The following is a 12,050-nucleotide window of genomic DNA, read 5'->3' as shown; positions in this document are numbered from 1 at the left end:
GATGGAAAACTTGAGTCACAGAGAGACTAAGTGACCTACCCAGGATGTCTACAGTACAGCCAGGAACTGAACTCATGTCTCCTGAATCACAGTCCAGTGACTTAACAGCAAGAATACCTTTTCTCCACAACCTAGATCCTCCCTCCACTTATCCTGTGTTGCCCCTTGGGCATGTAGATATTTTGCTGAGGGGACAGGAGGCAGGGGGCGGGGGGAAGGTAGCTAAGTGCAGAAGTATAGGGGCCCATTGTGGTTTCTCATCTCTGTGCATGCCTGAAACTTCCATCCATGCTAATGAGACTTATTGCATATAGACCCCAATGTCTGCAACCTAAAACAAAGTCATATTATGTACCCACAGTCCTTTGCTAAAATGAATTTCTCTGAAATCTGTGTAGTATAGGGTAAAAGCACACAAAAGACCAAATTTCACAGGGGGAGACCAGATGTCATGGTCCATGACGCATTTTTCATGGCCATGAATCTGGTAGGGCCCTAGTTATGAACTACAATACCAGCAGCATTCTCAGAGGAGACTACGACTGTATACATTCTTCAGGGAGGGGGCGAGGGGGAATCTCTTCCCAATGTTCACCCAGAGCTCCCATCACACCTAACTGGTTCTGAGGTAAAAAGGACTTTGAAAAACACGGTTTTGTGCACAACCAAATTAAGCATTTTGAAACTTATGCAGGAACTCCCGACTTGCTGGAATTCCAGACTATAATTAAAACTAGTAATAATCATTATTTTCTCCCTGTGGGTCTCAGAACACCATCCTGGTTCTAGTGCGTATTTGATAATGAGCCTCAGAATGATATAATAAGGTGTGTTCAAACTACTACTCAGATTCAATAAAGATAAAACAAAAGAATACACAATTAGCCCAAGGAATTAACCAGAAATCAGAGCACATTACACTTTCTGAGGGTATCTGATGCATGTTGTTTCAGAATAAACTTGCTAAATACACTAATTTCAGATCTTTCAATCCAATTAAAAATTATTCCCCCCATGAGCAACGTAGAATGAACAAATTGCCGTGGCTAAATACTCACTGCAGATTTCTTATCCACAGTATGGATAACTATTGCTATTCTGCACGTCGTCACATGCAAAACTTTCACCGACCTCAGTGGGTGTTCTGGACGCTCAGACAAATGCAGAATTTGCAATAAAGATCTGTGGTGCGGGTTGCAGAGGAGTGTTCTGCCTGGTATACAGATTATAACATAGCCAGAGGCTTAAGCAAATATTGCTGTCTCAAACAAGCTACAAACTTTAAGATTTTAGGAGAAGCCTCAGAAGTTACTTGAATCACGTGACTTTACCTCTGACTTCCTTTTCTGACCTTCACCCTCCCATACACACATACGTGTCAGGCATTTGTTCCAATGGATTTAGCCTAGTTTGGATCAAAGCTTCCTCTACTTCATTTAACAGATTTGCTCAGATGGAAGTCTCAGGGGAGAAATAATGTTAGTAAGAGGGGTTTTTCAGCATCTGAGTATGTAGGTCATTGGACTTTAAAATAAATTGGAGAATGGTTTATCTATTAAACAAGCTTCACAGTACATATTTAATGAAGCTATCCTTAATTTTAGGTTAATGTACAGCACATAACCACCATGTAGAAAGATTACACACTGGGCCATGATTTGGTGATTAATACAGTTATTAGCTAGTTGGTACAAGGATTTTAATGCACACAGAAAAATTGCTACAACAAACCTTTAGTTTTTAAGGTCAAGGGTCCTTGTAAAATGTAACAAATCTGAACACTTCACTGTTTGACATGCCAGTGGACTAGGTCTGCCATCTGCTCTGCCTTAGCACACAAGCCTTGGGAGGTGCAGTGGGGGCCAGGGTGACAGGAGATGAGGACCCAGCCTCTGTCTTATTTTCTTTTTGTGATGTTTTTTGAGCCTTTGAGAATGTTCACGGATCTGTCTTGTGCACCACCAGTGAGTCTGCTCATATCTGAACCCCTCTCCTTCCTTTTCACCTGGTGGCTGAGTATTACTCGAGCCACTGGTTTCTGGCCAATGGGAAAATAAAAAGGACAGAGCTAAGAAGTTTTGATTTAGAAATAAAAGCAAAGGACAGAGAGGTATCAAAATGTGGCAAGATACTCCTGTTAAGATAGGGTATGTCTACACAGACTGAGGAAGCCTGTGATCACAACCTGTGAGCCCAGGTCAACAGACTTAGGCTTGCAGGGTTCACGCTACCATGCTAAAAAAAGCTGCACAAACAGCGCTTTTAAGTTGTGGCTTGGGCTGGAGCTCAGGCTCCGAAGCCCAGTCCACCCTGCCCCATCCCCCAGTGCCAGCGCTAAAGCTGCGACATCTTCACAGCTATTTTCAGGGCCGTAGCATGAGCTCTGTGAACCTGAGTGTGTTGAGCTGGACTGGGAGGTTCACTGCTATAGGCTATGTAGGCATACCCTAGTGATCTGTTGCACTAATTGCAATGCTTCTTAATGTTAAGGTCCTGTACTCTAACGGACACTCAGGCTGAAATTATATTCGGTTTTTTTATAGATGTTAAAGACTTGCTCTTTTGGGATGGTTGTTATGGATGTGTAACACGTGATAGCATCCGGGTGACTAAGTCAAGCATGAAATTTAATTTTTCTTTATGTCAAATGTATAATATCCATTTGTGAGTTCATCTGAGGAAGAAAGACATTTAAAACAAAAAGTCTCAAAATGCTAGTGTGACCTGAAAACAGACTTCAACAGGAGCTGAGCACACGTCTAAGTGTGACAGGGCAGGATATGTCTGCATTAAATTACGAACTCCATTTTATACTATGTGCTAACAACAAACTGAAACTTGCCCGAGGGCAGCATATCATACAACATTCCAGACAGAGCCCTGCCAGGGAAAGGTGGTTGATGCCTCCTTGGAAGAGTATTACTGAGAAGCCATCAAGACTGTAATCTGGAGCCATCAACTCTGATTGTCTCTCATCTGCTGTTATGATCCCATGGAACAGTTTTTTTCTACACAAGAGTCTGCAGGTGGGGCATGCATGAGACTGAATCCCCATGGAGCACATGGCAACAAAACAAACTCCACTTAAGAGTCTCAGACACTGGGGCGTGGGGGGTTGGAAGAGAAGGGTGGGTTAAGGGCATCTGGGTGCTAACACCACATCTCCCAAAGAATGGTTCCAGACAAGAGGTCCAAGCCTGGGACCGTGCCCTGTGGAACTCCAGATCTAAAAACAATGACTAGACTTGGTTGGCTTGGAAGCACATGGGAACCAGCAATTGGCCTGCATGCAACAAAATGGTGACCATACCGAATAGCTGTAGGCCAGGTTGTAACTCTGAGAATAAACTGACCCTACCATCAGGCTAGTTTTTCATATAGATGCAAAGTGATATATAAGAGGAGAATTGTCATAACGTTATTCTATTCAGTACCTCTGAGGTGCTCAACATTTAATATCTTTTATCATTAGCTGGATATTTAAAAGGCAAGTATTTTCTTTTCACTAATTACAATAATTTTGGAGATGTTTTCCATAACCCAAGCAAAGGTGTGGCTTTAGCTGAGACTTTTTTTGTTTTGTTTCGTACTGGAATGCAGAGATGCATGGTCAGATTTGAAGGGTGGCATCTGGTTTGAATGATAGACATGCATGGAGATATTGCACTCACAAGATATTAGTTGTTATGCTTTTTTTTTTTTAAAATAAGGAAAAAACTAAAAATGTACTAAGAGAATCTAAAATAACTCAGAAGTCAATGAGACTTGGGGTCCTAAGTTACTTAGATGCTTTAGAAAATGCTAACAGATGTGACTTCCCAAAGTCACACAACAGGTTGGCAATCAAGCTGGGTCTTCAACCCAAGTCTCCCAATTCCCAGTCCAGTGTCTTAAATCCACTGGACCTATCCCAGGTCACCATAAGAAAGTGAAGAAACGTTCTGCAGGTGAATTGCTCCAGATTTCAAATGATCCCACAGGAAACTGTGGTAGGATCTCCACCACAGATGTTAATAGATGATATGGGCCCTTCTGATGCTGTTCTGGATATCTGACATTGCAGCGCTCCACAGATGACACATATGCATAGCTCAGGATTTTGACAATGTCAAAATCTGGTCACTCTTTTCATGATATAGCAAAATGGCCGATTTAATCTAAAAAAACTCCCCAAGAGTCTTTACATGTTGGGAACCAGGTTTTGGTTTACTACAGAGTATTCATTCAGCTTCAACCATCTTGCTAAAACACAGCCTCACATTCAGTGACAGTCGTAGAATCAGCAAAGGCAGTATTACTGCTGACCTCTTGTTCAAGTTCAAAACATGTCATTCTGTCAATACCATCTACCTTAATTATACTGAGCTTTATATACCACAGGTTATGGTCCCAGAACGATGAAAAGCTTTTCCAAATTAAAAGCAGCATTTTGAAAGGGAAATACTCAGACGTTCCTATGTAGTTTTCATTTGATATCCTCAAGGCTAATCCCAGAACTCAAAGTCACGTTGACTGAAAGTGCCTGTTTTGCTGGGTGTAGCCATCTTATGAATTTATTGGCAGAAGGGAAGTAATAAAAACGTGCTCCATACTTTAATTAGTTCCCTCATAACATGGTATTTCCAAAATGGCTGTGCCAAAGAAAATCATTACTCCAGGAGAACAGACAAAGGCACTATGCAGCGTGTGGCACAAACCTCCAAGAGACAGAGGGGTGAATACAAATACACACGCTGGTCCACTTTTTGTCTTGTTGCAAAGCTGAACTAGAGCTTCATACGGGCTATTTGGATAAAGTTTGTGCTGTATTTTTAAACATGAAATCCTTTCATCACTACACTCCTTCAGTTTTGTTACAAAATAATACAGGTTGAAGATCCATGTTTTGTATGGGAATGGCAATTGGCATGGAATAAACGCACATGGAGGCCCATCATGGACATGTATGTATTCAGGTATTCCAGGTGCTAGCATAAAGGTGAGAAGGTTTTCTGCACTCACGTGATACCATCTTGTCATTATTTGAGCATTAATGAAAGAGACCATTAATGTGATACTATCAAAGATGATCTACTGCAAATGGCAGATGGCTCTCCAAAGCCAGCTTTGAGAGTTCCATCAGACTCCCCCACTCACCTCTGCTGCTCTGGAGCCCCCCGCAAACACCACAATACCAGCATCAGTGGCAGATGCTACAGCAAGGAAATGAGGTCTGACCCAGCCCAAAGACTCCTCCAGCTCCCACAACAAGAAGGCTGATGGCAGAAGGGGGTAGGGGGTATAACGTCCCTCTTCCTGCCAGTCAGGCAGGGGCAGCTGTGGAAGGTTTTAACAATGAAGAAGAGTTCATGGAAGAGACAAGGGAGGCAGATTTGAGGGATGATAGATAAGAAGCTAGGGAAGCTCTAGGAGGGACAAAAACAATTAACTGGCAAGGCAGGAACTGAGAACAATCAAAATACAGGGATATTATGCTAAACACTGGCTGGCTGTGGAGGAAACAGCACTAAAGAATTGCCCCTCAGAGAAAGACTGTTCCCTTTCATTGTACATATGGCCCGAGGCCATGGTCTCAAGCACTTTGTTCCCTGCCTAGAGCAATATTTTACTTATACGCTTCCTTTGCAATTAGTCAATATTTGTAATCTATACACACACTGATTACTATAAATACCATGCATATCATGAAATAGCCTATGTGCAGGCACATGCGCACATACACACACACACAGACCACATGGGGCAGCTTATAGGGAGGCACAAAGCTTGCCTTTTCAGCCCTGAGTCCTGAATCTCATCTGGATGGGAATCAATCCAGTCCCCCCCCCCCCCACCCAGTATCATCTGGAGCAGTCTGAAATTTGCAGTAAAAATGAGCATGCTGCAAATGGCATGAAGGGAGCCAGATGTCAATAGGGTGTGGGATCATCCCAATGATGTGTGCTTTCACCCAGCCATGCTCCCGACACCAGCTACAAGCAGAGATGAGGCATAGGAGCTGCTATGCTAGCATGAAACCACCAGGGGATCCCCTGCACTGGCATGGATTCTTCCTGTTGCTGACTAACCTAGCATTGCACCCAGAATTAACAAGAGATACAGTCACACGTAGTCATATCACCACTGGTGCCCACGGTCGTGCGCACACTATGCACAGTGCATACCATGGGCAGTGGCAAGGAGCAGCAACCTTGGCTACCCCACTGCCCACTCAGGTTAGGCCTTGTGGCCCTCTGTCATGACAAGGGTGACAGGGCCAAAACTGAGTAAGTGGCATTGTGACCTGGTGTACGGGGGTTCCAACACTGCTCAAGTTAGGCCCCACAACCCCTGTGTCACAATGGACGGGTCACAGGGCCAAAACTGAGTGAGTGGCACTGTGATCTGGTGTGTGAGGGTTACAATGCTGTTCAAGTTAGGCCCCACATCCCCTCCGTTGTGATGGAGGTGCCACGGGGTCAAAACTGATCGAGTGCCATCGTAACCTGATGCATGAAGGCCACAGCACCACTCAGTGAGGGGCTGTGGGGTCAACCCCAAGTGTCACTGCGACCCCCATGCACCATGTGGCAACACTACTCGCTCAGTGGAGGGGCTCCTCCTCACCACTGCTGAGGGGCTGACTCTGGCATCGGCTTCCCCTCCCACCCAAAAACCTCCGTACATATCCTCCTCCTAAGGGCAGGTAGTGATGGTGACAGGTCAGGCTGGAAAGCAAGGCCTGAACATGGCACAGACTAGGTCAGGCAGTGGGGCAGGCAGCTGCAGAGGGGATGGTTCCACCAGGATTGACGGTGAGAACCATGGGAAAAATTTTGGGGGGCACCCCTGCATATAGCAGCAGAAAATCAGGCCCACAGAATTATTTTATCATGAAGTGGTATCCTAGCAGTGAGGGTTGACACTCCCCACCTGCTAGTGAAATTCATATTACTTTACACAGAATATAAGCTGCACCATGCAATTATTTTAATAGCACCCAAGACTGACCATCTAACCTACCCTGAAAATTTTGAAGGATTTATAACTGTGATGACAATAAGATGAGATTAGAAAAAGCAAAGCTGATATTTCCTTGGTATGTTTCTTGTCATGACCCGCAACAACCATGCAACCTTGTAAAGTTATGACCTTTTCCCTCTGCTCTTCTTATTTAATAGAATAAAAATTGATACCTGGGTACGATTGAATGCCACTCTCGCAAAGACAGCTTGGGACACACTGGCTCTCTTCAGCTCATCCCTGACTTGCTGGTAAATATCTGGAGAGACTTCCACTGATGAATTCGTTGGCTCTGGTTTGACAGCTCTAGGGATGGGTGGATGATTCAAGAACTGTTGGTTGATAGCTTGTGGGTGTTGGTGAGCCAATAGCCGGCTTACAGCAATCTGTTGGTTTATCAGGTGGGCCATTGCTATCTGCTGCCTTACCAGTTGTGGACTGAGCTGAGGTGACAGGAGACCAGGGCTCATGATTGGCTGCAATGTTGGCACTTGATTTCGGATTGGAGTACTGTGGTGAATTTGGCCGTGAGGAGATTGTTCATTAGTTTTTCCCAAGGTTGCCAGTTGGTTGATATTTGGTAAGTGCATGGGACGCTGACCCAGAACACAATAGTCTGATAGGTTTTCTCTTTCCACTCTTTCCACTGTTAAAAGATAAAATGAGTTCACTGTGATTTTGATTTGCACTTACAGCAGGATTGTTAATATAATTATTACAACTGACTGTATTTTTAGTACATAAAATAAAAGTCAGTGAATGCTACAGCTAATGTATCAGACAGTGAAATTATTAACTCTCACCTCTACAAGCTTTACTTCCAGAAACATTAGGATTCCAGGAAAGACATACAGGCAAATACACCACCAAAAAGAACAATCACAAAAATATTTTTTTTCCGATGTTTCAAAGTTTCACCCACTGCTTACATTAGCCTCCCTATAAAACTACCCTTTAAAAATAATAATAATAATAATAATTTGCAATTATTAAGAAATGAAGGACAGAGCGTCCCACCACAAGGACTCTAGCTGCAAATGAAAGTCTTGTACTACACACAAATAATATGACCAGTCATTATATGAATTCATGTAGACATACCAGGCCATAGTTTTACACTGGCTCAGGGGTAACTAAGTTTTCAATAAACTTAGCTATAGCCAGTCTGGATGCATTCATATATATATGATGTAATTAAAAGTGTTTTGGGATCTAGTATAACATACCGAGAAATTACTGACTCGTCATAGGAATGTTTTCCGCAAACAATGAGCCAAGATTTATCTCATGGATGTCACAATAATATTATAACCTGTGTAATCAATAATGTTTGCACTATGCTTTAAAGATTTTTTTGTTTATCTTATATAAGGCTTTGAAGCTTTAGATAGTTAATATTCAGGTAGACAGATTATTGGGGATCTTGCCTGTTCTTCTCTGAATCAAACATATAACATTATTGATTCTTGGAGAATCAACAATCCCTTCACCCCTGGAGCTAATCCCTCATGAACAGGGTTGTGGTCACACCAGTGAGATAGTGTTGAAAAGTTCTGGGCATACACACAGGATTTCAAACTCTAGAGATCTCAGTCCAGCACCTCTTAGGAGTACTAAATACTAGAGCTGCATGAACAACGTCATTTATTTTTGTGGGAAATGTCTTGCATTTTTATTTCATCTTTCCATGAAAAACCAAAACCTGAAAGATTTTCAGGTTAAAAAAAAATCACTTTCTGAATAACAAACAAACAATTCTTTTATCAAAAACTAAATAATTTTACTGAAATGTTTTGGGTTTCCAGTGTTTCAAAAAATTCCATTTTAACCAAAGCGAGAATTGTGTGTGAAATTTTTCATTGTGGTTGAAAATCAATATGTTTCAATGAAAAAATTTCGACCCACTGCACTCAAAAAATATATATATTTTTTTAAAATAAAACCACAACATTTTTACAGTAATTGTAGCATATTGCACAGACACTTAGTTATTTCATTTTTTTCAGTGACCTAATCTATGGATCTAGTCTATGGAGTAATTTACCTCAGTTTCAAGAGGGCTGAATTCAGCTCTAAGAACACCAAAAACTTAAAGGTAACCAAGTATTTTTGAAAATTTAGTAACAAATAAAATTCACTTTCCTGGGCTGAACTTTACTTGCCAAGTTTCCACCCAGACCTGGTTTAAGTGCTAAGCTATAAACCCCTTTACAAGTAAAGTTTAACATGAAAATGCTGCCTGGCTGTTAACCTTTGCAATGCTAGCTGGTATTACAAGAATACAAATATATCATCTGACTCATTTCCTTGGGTGTATTTCTCCCCTTATTATCAATTTCCTTTTTCCATCATTTTATGCTGTATAGTTACATGTCCCCCATAAACAAACCAGATTCTAGTCACTTTAGCTGCCTTAATAAAAAAAAAAAGTCACCATTAACAATCACATTGCATGGAAAAAATGTGGATTACCCAATTCCCACTACACTCTAGTCTCAGACTCACTTTGTAACAATACTACCCATATTGTCTGCCCTGTTGCTCTCACAGAGTCATAGACCCAGAAGGGACTGCCAGATCATCTAGTCTGACCTCCCGTGTATCACAAGCCATCAGCACCACCCAGCACCTGTCCACTAAACCCAACTGAAATTAGAGCAAAGTATTACAATGCACAGGAGGTTAGAGTACTATATGCCACAGGCAGAGAATAGGAGGCACCAAGGATCACCAGTCCTGAGGCCCGTGCAATGGCAGGAAAATGATTAAGGCCTGGTCTACACTAGGACGGGGGATCAATCTAAGATATGCAAATTCAGCTACGCGAATAACGTAGCTGAAGTCGACATACTTAGATCTACTTACTGTGGTGTCTTCACTGCGGTAAGTCAATGGCTGACACTCCCCTGTTGACTCCGCCTGCGCTTCTCGCACAGGTGGAGTATCGGAGGCGACGGGAGAGCACTTGGCAGTCGATTTATCGTGTCTAGACTAGATGCGGTAAATCGACCCCCGCCAAATTGATCGCTGACAGTCGATCCAACCGGTAATGTAGACAAGCCCTTAGTGAGATATACACAGATAATCCTGGCAAGTGACCTGCACCCACATGCTGCAGAAGAAGGTGAAAAAAGTCACTGCCAATCTGACCGGCGGGAAATTCCTTGCCATCCCCACATACGGTGATACATTAGACGCTGAATATGTGAGTAACGACCAACCAGTTAAGCACCTGAGAAAGAGAATGCTCGGTCCTACCTCAGAGTCCTTCCTCCCCGCCCAATGTCACATCTCAAGCCGTGGCCAGTAGGGGCAATGCAGGGCCAACCCAGGCAGTGAAATCAATGTGAGAATGCTGAAATGGTGGCATGGCATTATCCTCAGACAAAGAGCATCCCCATGGCAATTTATGAGAAAAAGAAGGCAATATACAGAAAGCACAACATGTGAGTAATGAAGCTGGACACCCTCGCACTGCCATATCATACAGCCTCATGTTTTTTATAGGTAAGAGGTATCCTCCATTTGCACTGTCTGATCTCCACATGTTCCCCACACAGTCTTACCCTACATGTGTTTGTCCTTTTCATATTGCCTTGTAACTGTGTCCTTTGTCCCCATATCATATTGGCTAACTATTTAAAGAACCAGGTATGAATATCAGCTATAAAGCTCATTACCCTAAAGAGCCCTTGTAAATAAAAATGCAATACTTTTTGGCCTACACCTTTCCAATTTTATTACACCACTTGGCTAGATTCAAGGTGTCTGCAACCAGGAGGCACTGAGGTGCAATGCCAGACCTTGGAAAGCAGCTCACATAGCACTCCAGGAAAGTCTTTGTTAAGGGTGGTCAGAAAACAATGATTCAGTTGCACGAAAAATGCATTTGACTTTTGTTTTTGTTCTGGAATGGGATGAAATCAAGACTTTTTTTAAAAAATGTTATTATTACTATTGCCACCACAGTGGAGTCCTTGCTTCAAATCAAACCTGAACCTGGGTCATCCCAGATGAGTGCCCTAAGCACTGCGTTACTGGCAATTCTGGGGCGTGGAGCCTCTCTCTCAATCCTGGACCTGAGGAAAGTTTCATCAAAACAGATAAGTTTCCGCAAAAATTTTCAGTTTCAACAAATCAGTATTTTCTGGTGAAAGAACAGTTGGTCAAAAAACTCCTGACCAACTGTAGTCTCTGTCCCTCATTTCTTATGACCTAAAAAGTCACCAAACACCAAAAACAATCACAGATCAACATGATCCCCTAACTGAGTGCAGCAAACTGTCCATTTTCTATGGTCCTTTCTCCTGCTATAAATGATTACTGTGTGTGTCAAAGTATTACAGCTTCATTCGGAAGATGCCTGGATGCAGCGGATGAGCAAACCAAAACACATCTCTCCGTATCATCTACCTGAATCCATCTTGGATACTCTAAGACAGGGTTCTCAAACTGGGAGTTGGGACCCCTCAGGGGGTTACAAGGTTCTTATATGGGGAGTCATGAGCTGTCAGCCTCCACCCCAAACTCTGCTTTGCCTCCAGCGTTTATAATGGTGTTAAATTTATAAAAAGTGTTTTCAATTTATAAGGTGGGGTCACACTCAGAGGCTTTCCATGTGAAAGGGGTCACCAGTACAAAAGTTTGAGAACCATTGGGCTAAGAGCTGATGCCGACAATAACATGAAAAAGGACTTTCCATAAAAATGAAAAAAGATGAATTGATTTATATCAAATGTTTTTAGGTGGAAGAGCGAGAGGGTTCCCTCTTCTTTCCCCCCACTTTATTTTTGTTTGGTTGTCAACAAAAGCATTCTCACAAACAGCCTGCAGTGCATTTAGGACTTATGAATGACACTGGAATTGAATGCCAGCTCTTGATACCAAATTCCTCAATTCATTCGCAGTATGGGTACAGTGCAGAGAGCAAGAGGCCAAGCTTAACATGCTTCCCCACCAACACACTACAACCTTAACACTGGTAAGCCTCCTTTAAGGAGGAAATGGTAGGCCATCTTCCAAGGCCCATTCAATCCTTGGCCTTTCCA

At 42.6% G+C, this 12,050-nt stretch overlaps 1 protein-coding gene across 1 annotated transcript in view; it reads right to left on the bottom strand.

The window, feature by feature from the left end:
* The window catches only part of SATB2 (SATB homeobox 2), a 166,653-nt gene that overhangs the window by 59,781 nt on the left and 94,822 nt on the right, over positions 1–12,050 (bottom strand). Inside the window, exon 7 of the mRNA XM_032793604.2 lies at positions 7,176–7,648. Within this exon, the coding sequence (XP_032649495.1) occupies positions 7,176–7,648 (473 nt within the window). The remainder of the gene's footprint in view (positions 1–7,175; positions 7,649–12,050) is intronic.

Source organism: Chelonoidis abingdonii, chromosome 10, assembly GCF_003597395.2.
Source record: "Chelonoidis abingdonii isolate Lonesome George chromosome 10, CheloAbing_2.0, whole genome shotgun sequence".
In the NCBI taxonomy this organism is placed as follows: Eukaryota; Metazoa; Chordata; order Testudines; family Testudinidae; genus Chelonoidis; species Chelonoidis abingdonii.
The sequence above is the reverse complement of the archived record's forward strand: the minus strand, read 5'-3'. Positions and strand labels throughout refer to the sequence as shown.